Consider the following 19,454-nt stretch of genomic DNA (forward strand, 5'->3'; position numbering starts at 1 on the left):
GAGGCATCACTGTGCCTGCCTTATGTGGGCTTTGGCATATGCAGGGTTTGGTTCCTTCTGGCCAGCTCACTAGGCCAGAGGGGTTTGAGATTTCCAGGGACCCCAGCAGGAGGAAGGAAGGAAGGAAGGACGTTGCCCCCCCACACATACACTGTTGGTGAGCTGAGCACTCTGACCACAGGCTGGTTTTCCACAGCGTAATAGGAGGGGGACACACACTGCTGGGGTGGATATGGAGTAGTGGGGCTGTGGGGAGAGGGGTGAAGGGCAATGTTCCCTCTAATCTTTTCCAGCCACATGCAGACTTTTTCCCATCCGTGGGCAGAATGCCCATTGTTTTCTGGGCACAGAGGCATGTGCAAATGTGCACCACCAGTAAAAACAAAACCAAGCTGTGGGAGCTCTGCTAATCAGCTGGGCAGAATTTGAATCTCTGCTGAGTGGCCAGCTTACAAGCAACATTGATGAAGGGACAAAGTAGGGAGAGGAAAGTAAGAGAGCAAATAGCTAGTTAGCAGAGGCAACAAGTAAACCGACCACCATCTGATGCCTCCATGCACTCACCAGCCATCACAGTTTGCAGTATGCAGCCAGCGCCAGCTGGAGATGGGACGGAGGGTGAGACCCTGCTTAGAGACAGCTAGTGCCCAGCTGGGACCGTGCTGATAGATCAGTAGATCAGCCATAGGGAATGGCTGGCCCTGCATGCTGCAGTTCTGCCCTTACACATCCACCCCCTTCATCAGCCTCTGGAGCCTCTCACTCAGGCAGCTGGCAAGCAGGGATCCAGCCAGCAGCGGGACCAGCCAATACTGATGGGGGAAGATGTGGAAAATACAGGACAATCTGCCCACTTTTAATAAAAAGGCAGGACACCTGGTCCATGTCTACACTCACGGCTTCTTGCGCAATGCCGTTATTTCTGAAAATAATCGACGTAACAGCATTGCGCAAGAGGGGGGCAGTGTAGACAGCTCCTTCTGGTGCAAGAGCCTCTTCTGCAAAAATGGCGGCTCATTAGGTATGCAAATGAGGCTCGGTGATATTCCACGCTTAGCCTCATTTGCATATTTCTCACGCAAGAAGCCGCGAGTGTAGACATAGCCCTGTAGGAGGCTTAAGCACAGGCCTGTCCCTTTAAAAACAGGATGTCTGGTCACTCTTGTGTAATCTTGACAAAGTCTGTATCATACCGCTGCTGATTAGGATCATATTACAGTAGAACGTGTAAATTATGCAGGTTCAGCCCTGAGTAGTAGCTGGATGGATGAGACCACTAAGGAAATCAGAGGTTCTTTAGGAAGAGATGTTCTTGATAGCACTTCTCCTCCCGAGTCAGTACAAAACCACTTCTCCTCTGTGCTACCATGGATGAGTGAAAATAGACACCCACTATGTGCTGTCAGTGAGTTCTCATGGCGCTTTCCACAGCAGTAGGTCTGTTAACCCCTGTGTCTGGCCATATCTCAGTTCTGCCAGGAGTTTAAACTGTTAATTGATAATCCATTTATCAGTTTCCATTATGGTTATAGTAGTATAAAGTTATTCTGCAGAGCATGCAGTGAAGCCCGGCTTCCTGGAAGGGGGCCGGCAGCCAGTGCACACCTATGGTACATCTAGACTGCACGCCTTTCGAAAAATGCGTTTTCAAAAGACACTTTCAAAAAAGCACGTCTAGACTCCATTATGTGGATCGGAAAATTGATGTGCTTTTTCGAAAAAGAGCGTCCTGATTGCTGGATGCTCTTTCGAAAGAAAGCGCCACCCGGAACCGCTTCTGCCAGGCCATGGGGGCAGCATTTCCTTCCGGGTGCTGCTGCCTGCCCTTTGCAGAGACGCGTGGTTAAAGGGACCCCCTGAACACCCGTTGCTCTGCTCCTGCAGCTGCCTTTGCTGTCCCTCCAGGAGGTAAGCAAGGCATTGCAGTGCTTGTTTGGAGTGTCCAGCTTCCTGGGACAGCACAGCAGGTTTTTTTGTTTGGAGGTTTTCCTGATTTGGATCCCTTTTTTTTTTTGCCATGGAGCTAGAGTTGCCCCAGGGCAGGCGATGGCTCCCATGCTATCATACTGCAAGTTTTGCTGCATCTGCATGACACAGTCGTGAGCAGGGCTTGACAAATGGCAGCGAAAACTGCTCGCCAGCCCCGTACTGCACATGCACAAAAGCCGCATTGCGCATGCGCACGCCGCGAATGAACAGGGCGCGCGGCTGAAATCTACTCGCCCCGGACGAGTAGATTCTATAGTTTGTCGAGCCCTGGTCACGAGGCTACTTCCCCACCTGGACCCAGACCAGAGGCACAAACGGTTCGCCTGTCATGCAGCCCCACTGCCCTTGCCTCCAAACTTCTTCATGGAGAGGTATTTTTGGAGGCTTGACACCAGCTCTGATTGGTGAGACCGGCTTGTTATGGAGCTGTGGGACGACCAGCAGTGGTTCCGCAACTTCTGAATGCGGAAGGCCACTTTCCAGGAGCTGTGTGTCTGGCTCGCACCCCGCTCTGCAACAGCAGGACACCTGCCTGCGGTCCGCCATCCCCCTGGAAAGGAGGATCGCTATTGCCATCTAGAAGCTGGCCACCCCTGACAGCTACTGCTCCATGGGACAGCAGTTTGGAGTGGGCAGGTCTACTGTTGGGTCCATCCTGATGGAGGCAAGTCATTGTTGGGGGACAGTCACAGTTGTGGGGGAGGAGGGGTAAGAAAGGGAGACTGTCAGGAAAGGGCAAGGCGGAGTGGGGGATGGGGTGGAGTGGGAGGGAGCTCCTCCATTCACCCTGAGCTGCTGGGGGGGGGGGGTGAGTTCTGAGGAGGGGATTTCTGGGGTATTTGAGGGGGAAGGTGGGTGGTGGGTTCTTCTCCCAAGAGATCAGGCAGCCCTTCTAAAATTTTGTTGTCTATTTGTCTCTTTCTGCAGGTGGTGAGGGCCATCAATTCTGAGTTGCTGAACAGGCTCGTCCGTCTAGCAGATCTGGACAGCGTCGTGGCCAGCTTTGCTGCCCATGGCTTCCCAAACTGTGGAGGAGCGCTTAATGGGACACACATTCCAATCCATGCACCGGCCTATCGAGCAGCCCAATTCATTAACATTATCATCTACTTTTCAATGGTCCTCCAGGCCCTCGTCAACCATTGTGGCCAGTTTACTGACATTTGTGTTGGGTGGTTAGGGCGGGCCCATGATGCCTGCATCTTCAGGAACTCGTACCTCTACTAGAGGCTGCAGGCAGGAACATTTTTCCCAGCATCATGACTTTGCGGTTGGGTTCCTTTGTCCTTTTGTCTTTCTGGGTGAGTTCTCTGCAGCTACAGAGAGGGACAAGCATGTCTCTCTCTCTCCAAGACACCATTCTTCATTTTCTGTAAGTAGGGTAAAGTTTAGGTAGTTTCGCTTTAAGGGTTGGGTATGGGATCTGAGATCTGGCACTGCTTAAAAGATATTTTGGCTTTTCTTGGTAACTAAGTTCTAGGCCCATGGAGTTCCTCCATGAGTATATTTTGTTACCTCCCTATTTAATCATTATGTTTGCAACAGGAATATTGTTTTAATAATAAAAGTTCTTCTTTTCTTTTTATTAACCTGGCAGTGATTGTGTGCCTTGATTTTTATCTTAGGGGTGAGATTTCCCAAATGATCTTCCCCCTGATTTCTTTATCAACATTTGGGTGGTGGCAGCGGAAGTTTTATTCCCAAGATCTAGGTTTTTAAGATTTTGGGGGACGTTTTATACCGAAGCCTGGTAGATAAGGCTTTTGGGTACACTTGCTGGCCCCCACTTCTGCATTTATCATGCCAGAGTGGGGAAGAAGCCATGACAGACACAATCAGTCATTATGCAACAGCTGCCCAAAAGGGCATGCCCTTTCCTTTATACAGGGGACTCAGAGGTTCTGAAGGTAACACCATGTATGACCTGGGCATCAGCCTGAGCATCACAGGGGTCCCGAAGTGCAAATGGGATCTTGCACTGACAACGCACCTGGGTGTGTTCTGGACATGATTTATGCCACCACGTGGCACACCCCCATGTGTCACACTATCGCTGACCATGTTGGCACATGCACAGCCAGCTGCATGATGTCCATGGTAAGCATTACAGGTTTCCCTTGTGTATCACCCACAGTGCACCCACCTCCACCACTCTGTGTTACACGACCTCACTGCAGTCACCTGCTGCTTCGTCTCTGGCATCAGATGACACCTGGGAGGCCTCTGGGGTCTGGGTGACTGGCTCCAGCGTGAGGGTCACGGTCTTCTTGCTGTCCTCCTCCTCTGGCACCATCTCCCCGTCTCTAGACTCCCTGGATTGCTCTAGGTCCTGCTCTGGCATGTCCACCACAGGGTCCCCCAAACCAGACTAGACGAGATGCAGGGATGTGCGTGCTTCCCCACCACCAAGGATCTGGGCCAGCTCCGAATAATCAGGGCAGTAGTAGGGGGCTGTACCAGAATGGAAGCTCTCCTCCCTGGCCTTTACATATCCCTGGCACAGCTCTTTCACTTTAGAGCACACCTGGTCCTAGGTGTCGGGGTGGTGCCCTCTCTTGGCCAGGGCCTCAGCCATGTGGCCAAAAATGTCCACATTTCGCCACCTGGTGTTCAGGGCTTGTAAGGCCTCTTCCTCTGACCAGAGCTCAAGAAGGGTCTAGAGCTCTGGCCCAGACCATGCCGGTGCCTGGCATTTGGAGCCCCTCGTTGGGTCCCCAGAAGGCTGTCTAGAAGGGCCAGGAGGGTCTTCAGGCTGGAACATGGCTGCACTGGAAAGGCCGCATGCTCTGGCTGCTTTGCTGCTACAACTGGCTGTGACGGTGACTGTCCCTTTAAAAGATGGCTGCAGACAGAAACCAGAGAAATGCAAGGCATGCCCCGGACTGGTCCACCAGGGCTTCTTCATGGAGGCCTTTTTTTTTTTTCTGAAAAAACTGGCTCCTCGCGTCCACACACACTCCTCCCCCCCCCCCCCCCCGCCGCCGAAGGATCTCCGTCGAAAAAGGCGTTCCTCCTCGTGAAATGAGTACCGCTGTCAAAAGAAAAGCCTCGTTCTTTTGATTTAAATTCGAAAGAAGGTGACTGCAGTCTAGACAGCCCCAGAGCTGTCTAATAAGCCAGTTCCATTCACCTGCTCCTGGCCCAACTTGTAGAGTGACAGCTGCTCTCCAGTATAAAAAGCTTTATACATATGCTTTGTACTGAAGAGCCCGCAGCACATGCAACTGCTAGGATCTATAAAAATTACATTAATTAAATTAATTAAATTAATTTTTTACATTGTGTGTATGGATGCTAGGTATAGGATTAAAAGTCTCAGAGGGGTAGCCGTGTTCTTCTGTAATTTAAAACAAAAAAAAACCGAAGTGGCCCTGTGGCACCTGAGAGAGAATCATGAGCTTTCATGGGAAAACCCCACTTCTTCATATGAGTGGAACAAAAGGGACAAAAAACCCACCTTTAAAATTTAAAGTATAGTATTAGTAAAGTACTTGGGATCCTTTAATTGAAAGGAACTGCATAACTATGTTATGAACCCAGTACCTCACCTTTAACAATTTGTTTCCTCCTTCAGCATTCCTGCTATGATCTCCACACAGCACTTGCCACTCCCCAACACACTTCCAAGAGCCATGGACTGCCCAACGAAAGAAGAGTTCAGTGAAGAGCAAGCTGAATGTCAGGATGAGTCTAATTGCCCTGACTATTCTTCAGCAATAGCAGAATCCCATTCAGGTTGATACTTAATAAAAACTACGGCATGCTAGTAAGCTGTAGAATATTAGATTTTCCTAGATACACAACTGCCAAGTCACCATACTGTCCCATTTTTATTCTTTACAGAATTACTTTCATTTAAATTTTTGTTTCTTTAATGTCTTTTTTTTATACTGGTCTAGATTTATAGAAGTGCTCAGCATCCACCACTCAAGAAGATTTTCAAAAGAACTCTGCTCTTGTTTAGGCACCTACCAGAAGTGGCTGGATATACATTGGGAACTGTTGTGTGCAAAGCTCTTTTGAAAACCTGGCCCACAGTCTATATTGCAGTCTGTAACCCTTTTTATCACTCCAGAAATTGAGACTAGCAAAACAAATTGAAGTGTAAATTACAACATTTGAAACGGACCACTGGAAAATAGGAACATTTTGCTCTGTGTTGTGTGCAAGAAAATGTGACAGTCTACTTCTATTCCAGACAGTTTTCTTAGATATGTGACAGTTCTTGGCTCTGCACTGTTTAATATTTATCAGTTACTTGGAGGTAAACAAAAATCACTCAAAATTTGCATGACACAAGACTTTAGTAAGGCATTTGATACGGTCTCGCATGATATTCTTATTGATAAACTAGGCAAATATAACTTAGATAGGGCCACGATAAGGTGGGTGCATAATTGGCTGGATAACCATAGTCAGAGAGTTGTTGCTAACGGTGCTAAATCCTGCTGGAAAGGGATAACAAGTGGAGTTCCGCAAGGGTCTGTTTTGGGACCCGTACTGTTCAATATCTTCATCAATGATGTAGATATTGGGATAGCGAGTACGCTTATTAAGTTTGCAGATGATACCAAACTGGGTGGGGTTGCAACTTCTTTGGAGGATAGGGACATAATTCAAAATGACCTTACCAAGTTAGAGAAATGGTCAGAGGTAAACAGGATGAGGTTTAATAGAGAGAAATGCAAAGTGCTCCACTTAGGAAGGAACAATCAGTTCCATACATACAAGATGGGAAGCGACTGTCTAGGAAGGAGTACGGCGGAAAGGGATCTAGGGGTCATAGTGGACCACAAGTTGAATATGAGTCAACAGTGTGATGCTGTTGCAAAAAAAGCAAATATGATTCTAGGTTGTATCAACAGGTGTGTTGTAAGCAAAACTCGTGAAGTCATTCTGCCGCTCTACTCTGCACTAGTTAGGCCTCAGCTGGAGTACTGTGTCCAGTTCTGGGCGCCACATTTCAAGAAAGATGTGGAGAAATTGGAAAGGGTACAGAGAAGAGCGACAAGAATGATTAAAGGTCCAGAGAACATGACCTATGAAGCCAGGCTTCATGAACTGGGCTTGTTTAGTTTGGAAAAAAGAAGATTAAGGGGGGACATGATAGCGGTTTTCAAATATCTAAAAGGGTGTCACAAGGAGGAAGGCGAAAATTTGTTCCTCTTGGTTTCTGAGGACAGGACAAGGAGTAATGGGCTTAAAGTGCAGCAGGGGAGGTTTAGATTGGACATTAGGAAAAAATTCCTAACTGTCAGGGTGGTCAAATATTGGAATAAATTGCCAAGGGAGGTGGTGGAATCTCCCTCTCTGGAGATATTTAAGAACAGGTTAGATAGACATCTGTCAGGGATGGTGTAGACGGAGCTTGATCCTGCCTTGAGGGCGGGGGGCTGGACTCGATGACCTCTCGAGGTCCCTTCCAGTCCTATTATTCTATGATTCTATGATTTTTAACTGTGAATAATTAATCATTGCAACAGTTTACCAAGGATTGTGGTAGCAATATTTAACATTTGATATTTGCCCAAAAGATCTATTCTAGAAATTATTTTGGGCAAGTTCTTTGGCCTGTGTGATACAGGAAGTCAGACTGGTTTAGGGGTGGGCAACCTGTGGCCAACATTTTGTTACCGTTGCCCAAGCACAGGGTTGTCAGATTCTGCTGGTATTCATCCACATAGGGGTTTTTTTTTTTGCTATTGGTATTACTAAAGCGACACGCACTTACAGCAAAGGCAACTGAAATGAAATGCATGCTGATTGCACACAACATTGTGACAGAGGTGCGCTCCCTTTGCATCTAAAGTGCCGCTACAGTTTTACTGGCACACCCTGCAAATTCTAAATATGCAAGCACAGTTAGCAAAACTACCCTATCCCAAGGAACGGTCTTGGTTACAACAACCTTGCAGCCCACTCGCTAGCCTAGATTGCCCATCGCAGGACTAGATGATCACAATGGCCCCCTTCTGGCCTTGAAAGCTATGAATCCCACAGTACAGTTTTCTGTTTTAGGAGTACAAAGAGTTTATGCTTGTCACACTCCACTAGCAGCAGCGTTCCATTTTTCAGTGTCATTAAGGAGGACATTGGGAGAAAAGGCACTTTTTTAACAGGGCAGTATTTGCAATCTGCAGCCATTCTATGCTGGGCTTCACAGATCAAATGAAATGAGTTAAGATAGGAAAATACAGTGTTTGATATTCAGAAGATGACATTCAGAATGCTGACTTTCAAGAGATACAAAACAGAAGTCCAAACCACCTGCAGTTAAAGAATCTGGTGTACTACTTTTGTCCAAACCAGTGCTAGCCTGCTACCCCGTCCATAAATGTGCAGTTATACCAGCAACCTAAACACTTCCAAGCAGCCTCATTTCAATATGGTACTAGCATGACTTGCAGCTTCTAATGTGGTTTACCTAAGTTTCAACATGGCGACAGAAACGTATGCCAAAATAGAGGCCAACATTTTTTTTCACCAAGTGAAGGTTTTTTCCTTCACTTTGACTGACAGCTGGCCCACCCGCATTTAGATCCAGGTCTTGCGCACAATGGCTCACTGAGTTGCACGATCAGCTCACTAGAGACCAAGAGAAAAAGCAGCTTTCAGAAAAGCCTTCATAAACATTGTCTTGACTGCAGGCGAGTCTTACAAGTTTTCTTCTCCCAGTTATGCAACAAAGTGCATGTAATATGCTCATATCTACCAAATCAACTATATATTTGAGTATGTGTCTCGCTCTGGGTCTGTTCAAGAACTCCTTCTAAATGGTAAGAGCTAGGAACACATTTGGTGTACAGCTTCCTCTTATAACTTAAAGCAAGGTAAGGGTTTGGTTGTGCCAGGAAACATTATTTTCTGAATGGTTGTCTGAGAAGCAATCACCAGGCAGGTAGAAAGGGGCTGGCTGGTTGGGGGTGCCCCCCACCCCATTTGCAACTGCCCTAGCTCAGAGTCTCCCACCCCCCAGGCACCCTTTAGGGAGGGCAGGATGTGTGGGCTAAAGCTGCTCCTCCCCATCCCCATTCAGTCAGCAACATTGTTGGCTATTTCCTCTCACTCCCTGACAAAAGGGAAGTGCAGTTTGCTGCATTCCTCACTCTGGCTGGGGAGCAGTGGACAGATGAACCTGGACCTGCCCCAGATGTGGGACTTGTACCCCTCCCTCAGCAGTACCTGCTGCAGCTGAGAGAGATCTGTGGCTGTCCTCTCTCCCCAGGGCAGCCTGCCTATTGAACCCCTCATCCCAGCCTCACCAGAGAGCAAGGATTTAAATAAAGAATGGGTATTTCCAGTTTATTTAAAAAACAAGTAACTTGAGTTAAGGATGTGAGCAACACTGGGTAAATCCTCTAGTAATATAATATTTGATCTTTTCTCTCACAGAATCACCAAGAATTCTTAAAATACTACAGAAGTGGGTTCCTACAGTTTCTCCCTATTTTGACAAGGAGCATTATTGTTATGCAGACAGCCAAATCACTATTCAAGAATCAATAGACCACTTTGGAGCTATCGTATGGCCTGGTGTAAGTTTTACCTATGTATTGTAATCAAGTAAGAAACACATCACAAAATAAATGAACAAATAGGACATTGGAACAGAAGTGAAATGAAAATAATGCTCTGTGATTAACAGCCATATTGTTCACTTACTGTCAGGCTTCCACCAGTGCAGAATAAAGGTAACCACTTGAACAAGGATCTCTAGCTTATACCTCTCTTACTGCCACTTTGGGCCCAAACTGTGAAATAGTAATAAATGATTAACCTGTAAGTCCTTTATAAAACTGCGCCCCCCTCACCCATTTGAAGAGTGCAGGGAACTGCCACTTCTATTTGTTGATCATATGAAGTAGTATGGGTGCAGACATTAAATCAGAAGGAAAACTGGGAAGATGTGTTTTGTTCTCTCTCAACATCTTCAGTCAGTCACTGGCGGGAAGTAAGCACACCCAGTAAGAACAAACAAAGGGAAACAGAAGTAAGACTGAAAAGATCCCATCGCATAGCATTTATACAAGAACTGGACAATTTATTTAGAGCAGACTTGAGCAACTTCATCCCAAACAGTCAGTGCAGAGGCTTGAAGCCCGTTTTATCCAGGATATTACCTGGAACCAGGAACCACATCTCACTGCTCAGTTACTGGACAAGCAGCACCATCGGTCTTATTTAAAAATGAGAGAACTAATTTGTTGCTTTTTCTGAATTTCCTTGTGCACTATATATTTGAGTATGTTCAGTCTAAGTAAAATACTCATTAGAAAAATGGTTTTCAATTATTTAATGAACTGCTGCAGGGCCATTAGCAAATTAATACTTTATGGATATATTTTAACTGTTCTTAGGCACTGGCTTTATCTCAGTACCTGGAATCAAATCAACAAGAGCTCAACCTAAAAGACAAAAAGGTACTCGAAATTGGTGCTGGAACAGGACTGGTGTCCATTGTGGCTAGTATACTAGGTTAGTAAACCAATTAAATTCTAGTATTTCTACATCCTCACCTTCAAATACATCAATTGTGAGGTGGCAACTACACCAACACTGTAGTCACTGAAATAACTACAGTTAAAACTTAACAAGCAATTATGACTCTTTGGCTCAAAAGTCTTCAGGGGTTGTGTAAACTGCCCCTTAGTTTGGAATACAGGCGTGTGCACCAAAATGCTGCACCATAACTCCCTGTAAAGATGCTCTGGATGCAGACTAAAAGGTGCCTAGTTTGGAGATGAATACATTAACATGAACTAAGAGCTATTTAATTTGAGCCTGTAGCATAACATGCAGCATTTTGGGACACTGAAGATGTGCGTCCAAATACTCTTTTATGAGTTACCCAATCCAGGGACAGACAGACAGACAGACAGACAGACAGACAGACAGACAGACAGACAGACAGACAGACAGACGAGTGAGTATGTATGTGGGGCAGAGGGGAGAAGGGGAGTTTGTCTGTTGACTGAATGACGACCAGAGAGTGAACAACCACTACCAAAATTGATAATTGGGGAAAAATGGTAGGTTTATACAAAAAAAACCCAACACAATCTGCATATTCTCTTTAGGAGCTTATGTTACAGCCACTGATCTACCAGAAGTACTTGAAAATCTCCAAATGAATATTTCAAGAAATACAAAACATATGAATATACACCAACCTGAAGTGAGGAAGCTCGTGTGGGGAGAAGATCTCAACGAAGACTTTCCTAAATCAACTCACCATTATGATTTTATTTTGGCAAGTGATGTTGTCTATCACCATACATGTCTGGATCCATTGCTAACAACACTGGCATATTTATGTCAGCCAGGGACAGTATTATTATGGGCAAACAAATTCAGATTCAGTACAGATTTTGAGTTTTTAAAGAAACTTGGCAACATATTACTCGTTACACTTCTAGCAGAATTTCCAGAATCAAATATTAAGCTGTTTAAAGTCACAGTAAAAGAGAACTGAGAAAACAATAGTTTTGGTGCAATAGCAGTCCCTCAAAGTTAGAGTTCTCTAGTTTTTAGTACTTAGTGCACTCATTGCGCATGCATGTCCATAAGTCTGTTCCTGAATCTCGTACTTCAATACATGAAAAGTTAAAATGGACAATAATAATGTGAGGATGAGATCTGATTGGTCTCATAAGCTTATATAAAGATCTAATCAAGCAAATCAATTTATTGCAGCCAGAGGGTCAGAAGTAACGAAACACAACCAGAAAGTCAATCTCCAAAATGTCAAACAAACTATTGGATCTAGCTGTACTTTTATATCTTGTTTATACTGAATTTCAATATGATTACTAACACAGAACTTGTTAAAGCAAACAGCTTATGTACTCTTCAAGAAGCAACAACAGTTTTCAGCTTCATTATTTGTTTTTATTAATTATTAAAAAATCCTTTAAAGTATCAGAGTGCACATGGTGGTTTTTTTTACTTTCAATTTTGCACATTTATTATGCTGTGTTTTACATTTTTAAACATTATTAAACATTTGTATGTATAGCTTTACAATACCTGATTAACTGTCTGGCACTTTTATACCTGTATCAGTCCAACCTGATACTCAACTTCATATGGATTTTTGAAAGTTTGCCTGAAATATCTCCAAGACAAAGATTTACAAGAGCACCTATGTATCAGTAATTCTGAGGATACACACAGAGACTGTTTGAAAGGTTGTTTTTTTAAAAAAAATCATAATGTAATGTAAACTCTTGCAAACAGTATAGGTAATGGAGTTCCATTACTTTACAGTCTAATAAATAAAATTTTAGCTACTCAGATGTAGCTTTAAGGCCTTCATACAATTGAAAAGGAAATTAAGATTAAACATGTTAAAACCCTGTTCACTGTAAAAAAAAAAAAAAAAATATAGAGAGAGCTTTTACAGGTTTGCAGTTAAAATTAACAGTTAAGAACCTAACATGCATGCAAGAAATCTTTTCCAACCCAATTTCAAATCCTTGGTGCTGGCAAGTCCGGCACATCCATTGCCAGCAATGGGATGTACGCTAAGTAAACTTCCTGATGTTAGGAGTCAGTTTAACAGGTATTAAGCCACACCAGGGTGCCTTTCTGATAAATATACACAAATTTAATAATCAACATTCAGTATTTGATGAAGACATGCGTTCCAATTAAAAAGGTAAAACTTATCTTTTCTATCCTGTCAATATAAAAACCATCTTCATGTTTACAACTGTTGGTATTTCAGAACAAGCAATAATCAGGTGGATACATGACAGGAAGCCAGTTTTCAGAAAAAGATGCACAATGGGTCCATCCAAGTAACTTCATTAGCTAAAGAAAAATAATTGATAAACAGACAATTATATTATATTCTTGACACTTTAGCACACAAAAGAATGACACATGATATCAAATGCCACAATACAGATGTAAAAAGCATAACATGACTGTTTCTGGACTTCTAAACATACAGTTTGTAGGGAATGGTTTTAGTTTTTGAAGACTGGTTATTTAGATTTGAGATTAGGTCAACAAAACATTGCCTTATGCAACATAAGAATCCCAGTAAAACAGAGGCACTTTTCTTTTTATATAGACTGAATCTCTATCCCTGCATCCTTGGGACCAAACCAGTGCTGAACCAGAGAATTTGTTGAAACACAGAAGGTCAATACTGTCTAGAAGCATTACTAACACTTCCACTGCTTACTGGGCTCTTGGAAGATATTTAGGGTTAAATTGGAGCTAAACAACAGCACAAAACACTACAAGTCAGGATTGGTGGCTGTAAACAAACTTTGTATGACTGCAGAAAACTTGGCAACACGCATCACAAGTGGGCATCCAGCTAACTAAAATTTTACTGGACCATGGATATTGCTGGACCAGAGAGGTTCACTTGTTTTGAATAACTGTATAGTTAATTTAGCGTTAGATAAGCAAAATGGCTTTCATCCTTCATTTTCTCTTTGATATTCAACTTTAAGAACTTTAGAATTCATGTACAGTAAAACTCCATTAGTCCGGCATCCAATGCTCTGGCACCATCAGGAATCCGGAAGTGCTGGGGCAGCCAGACAGGCTTCTCCCATTCAGCCGCTACTGAAACTGACCAGCAGCTGAACTGGGGAAGCCAGGAGCAGAGCAGCTGGGGTGCTGCCGGGTTGGTCCCGTAATAGCGCTGCCCCTTGGGGCTGCGGGACCAACCCGGCAGCACCCCAGCTGCTCTTAGGGATGCCTGGGGCAGAGCAGCTCTGCTCCAGGCATCCCTAATTCAGCTGCTGCTGCTGAAACAGATCAGCGGCTGACTTCAGGAAGCCCCGCGCAGAGCTGCTTCCTGAAGTCAGCCGCTGATCTGTTTCAGCAGCAGCGGCTGAATCGGGGACGCCTGGGGCAGAGCAGCTGGGGTCCTGCCGGGTTGGTCCCGTAGCGCCGTCCCTCGGCGTTGCGGGACCAACCCGGCAGCACTCCAGCTGCTCTGCCCCAGGCGTCCCCAAGAGCAGCTGGGGTGCTGCCGGGTTGGTCCCGCAGCCCCGAGGGGCAGCGCTATTACGGGACCAACCCGGCAGCACCCCAGCTGCTCTGCTTCAGGCATCCCCGATTCAGAGGCTGCTGAAACTGACCAGCAGTGGCTGAATCAGGGACGCCTGGGGCAGAGCCAGACTATCAAAAGGGGAGGCTATGAGAGGTCTGGGGTGGCATCCCTTCCCACCCCACTCCAGATCCCTCATAGCCCCCTCTTCCAATAATCTGGCACCCCCTGGGCCCTAAAGGAGCCGGATTATCGGAAGTTTACTGTATAAGCCTAGAGAGTAGTCACTGTACTAGTAGGTCTCTGAATAATAATTTCTTGACCTTGATACCTTGGTACAAGGAACAAGCCACTTAAAGCCAATTTTTAAGTTGTGGGAAAATGTTTTAACTTAAAAGTTGGGAAAGTCAAGTTAGGCACATAAACCCACAGCTAGGACCCTAAAAGTGGCCTGAATTTCCAAAGCTAGGGAGTGTTCATAGCTCAGAGAACTTGCTATTATTATGAGATCTGCCAAGCAGCTGAGTGGAATTAATACTGAAACTGTAAAGGGGCACCATTAATCTCATGCTGTTGCTTGGAAAAGCTTTGAGCAGAGGCAGCAGTGAAGTTATTGACTGGGCATCTCCTAACTAAGGGGGGGAAAAAAGAGGTCTTGCTTCCTTCTCACCCCACTCATTTGGAACAGACTGGGAAAGAGTTATTGAAGGGAGGGCTCTGGCATGAGTGAAGAGGAGACAAAGCCCTTTCTCCCTTTTAGCACATGGATGAGGGGAAGCTAAGAGCCTGATACAAAAGATGGGAGTTCCCATGAGACGTCCAGGAAGCATGGTCAAGTAGGAATCCCAGCACCCTCTTGTATCCCAGAGGCTGGGCTTCTGGATATTGCCTCTGGACTTCACAAGTGCCCTTCCCACCACACCAATCTTTCTTGTATTAAGAGATACTGCAGCATATAGAACAATACCAGACTGTAATTAATGGATCTATTGACTATCCTTTACCTGTATACAATTTTTCAAGTTTTCCTTGGTTGGCTTCTCTTCTGCAAGTTTTGTGGCAAATTTGAGACCTCTCCCATACATTTTATTCGCCAGTGCATGCTTATAGGCAAATGTTAAAACCTACAGTACGTAAAAAAAAATAAAAAGTTAGAAACCTACCACTGTATTAAAACTAACATTGTTCAGGCAAACAAAAATTAAAGCAAACAAGTCAGAAGTCAAACATTTTGCCAAAGGGACTGTTTCAAATTTATTCACATGTTGATGGAGTACAGATAAATAGCAGCAGTTACTGCAGTCCTGTTTTAATTCCAAAATAAGAGTATGTGTGTGTCACTATCACAAACTTCAGGATTCGGAGGATCTCATTACTCAAACAGCTGTCTTCTGGATCACATTTATAGTTAGTTCAGATTTTTCAATATCTGGCTAAAATCAACAGTAATGTAAATAAATTCTAATAGCTAAGATACTTAGCTTGGAAAAAAGTAATGCCAGACTGGGGGATAAGAATTCCAGCAAGTGTTAAAATTACAACATAAACAAACAAAGATAGTGGATGGTGTATACACAGAGATATGTATACAATTATAAACAAGCAATGAAAACACATAAGCATGAAGATAGGCTTTGGTTTTTTGCTTCATACTTATTCCTCATGAGAATTTGCTTTCTAAGATATGAAAGCCAGAGTGTTTGTGGATTAACAGGGTTAATTAATGTATTTGTATCACTTAGCTTTTAGTCCCTTATCAATATTACAAATAATACGTGCCAGTGAACACACATGTCCACCACAGATATGTCAAACAACACAACAAAACTGGTCCTTAACAACCTAACAAAAATCAGCTATGAAGGTTCTGGTCATATCTCCTTGATACTTTAAAGAAATTAGTGAAGTGCCAACAGTGTGACGTTGGGGGGGAGGGGGAGAAGAGGGAGAGGAAGCCAGGGCTGGAGCACTAGTATAGGGTGGAGTGGGAGTCGGGGGAGAGAGCCCCAAGCCTTGGGGGCCAGATGTGGCCCTCAGGCCACAGGTTCCCCACCCCTAGTTTAGATAGTGATTGAATACAAGAGACTGGACATGATGACCTCTTTAGGTCCCATGCAGTTTTATTAATCTGTTTCTAAGTCTTTCATCTTTGATACAATCCACTACATCAGGATGGGGAGGGAGTCTGCACAGGAGAGATCTCAGGACTGGGATTAGGGATGTTAAAATGTAGTTCATCGACTATTCTACTAATCGATAAGCTCCTCCGCATTCCTCCTTTGAAGTGTACAAGAGCCCCCGGAGGCTCCGGGATGCACGCGGGCACCTGCTTTGAAATGTACAAGAGTCCCCAGCTGAGTTTAAACAGATATGAGGCATTCCCTCTGATTCAGCAGAGACCTTTGGTTCTGTGGGGAGCCTCTCACTGCTGACAGGTTGAAGAGATGCAGGTCTACCATTATCTCTACGTGGCAATCGCTGATATTTTTAGTAAGCATGTACAAACTTTTTTTTTTTTTTTAATGTTTTCTCTGATGTTTTTCATCTTAAGAATGTATTTTTTTTCCTGTGAAGGCCTACTGGCACCTGGTGTACATTGTCCTAGGACCTGCAGAAAGAGGAAAGTGGAGGTACTGCATACTGGTCAAACATGAGGGAAAATGATGGTGGGTGAAAAGTAGGCTGTGCAGCTTTAAAGTTCCAGTTAGGAGGGAGCAGAACACGAGTCTTTGTCCAGACACAGGTAACAGCTGGAGGCCTGAAAACTGACTAGGCACTCTAGGAGCAGCAAACAGAAGAAGATAAAAGTTCAGACTCTCATGACAATCAGCATGCCTTTAAAGGAAGGTGAAAGAAAGGGTCCAAGGATTTATAGAAGAGAACTACTTTGTGCTGATAATTAAATCAGAAAAGGTTATAAAAAAATGGACCTACCTAATTTTCCAATAGTATAAAGTTTCTGGTCCTGTAAAGATTCATTATGCCAAACTTTAGTGACCTCAGTAGTTCTATTGAAAGGTAACCACCTGCCTATATGGTGTATGTGTTTTTTTTCCAGGATCAGGGCTCCAGTGATTCAATTTAAGTAACAGTGAAAGAGGCTGAATAATCAGTAATGTTGAAATGGAAAAAGCTCTTAAAAGTGTACTATTCTTCAATATCTCAAAAGAATCAGTCACACTTCTCTCACAGATGAACATATCTGTACGTATTTTCTATGGAAATACCCAAGACAGACATTACAAGCTTTAGATCATGAGCTAATGAGCATACAGCACCAATGAGCATACAGCAGATTTTTCACATATTGTTATTAGAAAAGTATTTCAGCATTCTGCATTTTCAATCCAATTTTCTGAATGCTTTCCTAAAGCAAAATTCTTTAGCAAGCACTTCTGAACAATTGTTCAGTACTTCTATTAGAAGATTTGTTTGCTTAAAGTTAAAAATAATATGGTCCCTTCTGGAAAAATATGGTGATAAAATCACAAACAACAAAATAAAATGGAGGTATTGGCACTCTGCAGATATAACACATTGGAGGCTAACTAGCAACAGTGCCACTGCTCTATTAAGAAAGCTCTTACCTGACCCTGCAAGTTTTGAATGGCTACTGAACATCAGTGATAAAGGCAGGAAGAAAGCCACTTGACAGCATTTCTTTCGAAACAGGGCTTCCTAGAGTTTTTGTGGCAAAAAAACAAAGTATTTTACGAAACACTTTTGCTCTGGCCAAATAAAACTCTGGGCATTTCTAAATGATAAAAGCTTGGATTTTCCAATGGATCAAATTGATAAAAAGTGGACAATGAAATTAAGTTTCAACAGTTCTTTGTAAATAGAAAACTGTCGGCATTAGCTTTTGTGAAAATAAGATTAGTACATCAAATGAAAATGAAGCACATAAAATCTTAAGCTAATAAGAAATTAATAGTATAATACATGATGCACTATAAGATAATACAAAAGATCATAAGCACAGAAGTTTTCCCACAGAAAACAAACCTCCAACTTCAGCATCTGTGCATGCACTGGCCAAATTAAGTCTCACTGTAAAAATTGCCATGTAACAAAGACTGAAGTCACAACATCGATCAACAAAACAGCAGATAACAGAAGAGTAAACAGTTTTTCTTCAAATAAAAATCAAATTGGAAGCACGGTCTTAATAGAAATTTATGTTTCCATCTGACTGCATGATGAAGTAAACAAACTCAATTGCTATTTTGGGAATCATTACAAAACTTTGCTGATGGGATTGTAACAGGTGTGACACCTGTATTTTAATTAAGCACCTGATTTGGTCTCAACATTTTAATCAAAACTGTTTTTGACAGGAACAACAACATGGATTGAAAATTAGCTGAATGAATATGAACAAAAAATATATAGCATAATAAACTGAAGGAAATGTCCAACACTGCAATACAGGGATTAGAGTCGGGGGTTATACTCCGTAACAAATTTATTAGTGACCTATAGCAGTGAACAAACAAAGAAAATACACAGGCACCATAGTTGTTACAGGGCAAATGAGGGTTTAAGCACAGTGGTCTTGCACCAAGCATAGCTTAAGTGGAACTGAATAATCTGACTTGCTGAATGTACGTTCATTCTTTCATTACAGGAGCAAAGGGCATGGATATTATATAACAATATTTTATAGTCTCTGAAGGCTTTTACAAAACTAAGTTAAGGTTAAAGGCTTACATAAATATAAAAAAAAATTAAGGAAAAAACAATAGGCTTAGGTTTTCAAAACTTTGGATTCTTCTTTTAAAGGAATCTTCATTATGAAAATGAATTTATTTCTTGAGTAGACTGCGGGAGTGGGGGGTACTTTAAATATATACAGTGTGTATATAATCTTTCCAAAAGCATAGCCACAACACATGAAACACATTCAAGATGCTAGAAATGAATAGGATTTTTCTTATGAAATAGAAAATCAAATTCCTTTTATGAAAACAATTCCAAAGGTGACCGGTTATATCCCTGTATTCCAAAAGTTCAACTGCTGCCTAACAAGTATTTAGCACACTGCCTATAAGATACTTAATTTTCTACATAAGCTGTGACTGAGCAAAGAAGTCCTAAAAGCACAAACTCTTATTTAGTGAGGGCTTATCTCCACTATGCTGGGGATGAATGCTGCAGCGATCGATCCACTGATCGTCTATTTATCGTGTCTACTTCGTGTGCTAAACTGATCTCCAAGCGCTCGCCCATCAATGCTAGTACTCCACCAAAGAGAAAAGCAGCCAGCATCCATGGGAGAGCAACCTCTGCTGACCCTTACTGTACACAAGATGCTGTGGCAGAGTTATACTTGAATATAAAACTGATACAATTGGAAAAAGTATATAAAATCTGAAATAAAGGGAATAAATGCTAGTTATGCTGTGATAGTGAAATGCTTAACTTGCAGACAATACTAAACTGCTTAAGATAG

At 43.2% G+C, this 19,454-nt stretch overlaps 2 protein-coding genes across 6 annotated transcripts in view; one reads left to right on the top strand and one right to left on the bottom strand.

The window, feature by feature from the left end:
* The window catches only part of METTL21C (methyltransferase 21C, AARS1 lysine), an 81,079-nt gene extending 69,235 nt beyond the window's left edge, over positions 1-11,844 (top strand). For all 4 annotated transcript variants that reach the window (XM_075918742.1, XM_075918743.1, XM_075918741.1 and 1 more), the window contains 4 exons: positions 5,564-5,724; positions 9,382-9,524; positions 10,347-10,464; positions 11,067-11,844. In XM_075918742.1, the coding sequence (XP_075774857.1) occupies positions 5,574-5,724; positions 9,382-9,524; positions 10,347-10,464; positions 11,067-11,461 (807 nt within the window). In that variant the 5' untranslated portion in view covers positions 5,564-5,573 and the 3' untranslated portion in view covers positions 11,462-11,844. The remainder of the gene's footprint in view (positions 1-5,563; positions 5,725-9,381; positions 9,525-10,346; positions 10,465-11,066) is intronic.
* Positions 11,845-11,855: 11 nt separating this feature from the next.
* The window catches only part of TPP2 (tripeptidyl peptidase 2), an 83,664-nt gene continuing 76,065 nt past the window's right edge, over positions 11,856-19,454 (bottom strand). For both annotated transcript variants that reach the window (XM_075918739.1, XM_075918740.1), the window contains 2 exons: positions 15,007-15,126; positions 11,856-12,801 (listed from right to left, as the gene is read on the bottom strand). In XM_075918739.1, coding sequence (XP_075774854.1) covers positions 12,712-12,801; positions 15,007-15,126 — 210 coding nt within the window. In that variant the 3' untranslated portion in view covers positions 11,856-12,711. The remainder of the gene's footprint in view (positions 12,802-15,006; positions 15,127-19,454) is intronic.

This window comes from Pelodiscus sinensis, chromosome 1 (assembly GCF_049634645.1).
Source record: "Pelodiscus sinensis isolate JC-2024 chromosome 1, ASM4963464v1, whole genome shotgun sequence".
Lineage (NCBI taxonomy): Eukaryota > Metazoa > Chordata > Testudines > Trionychidae > Pelodiscus > Pelodiscus sinensis.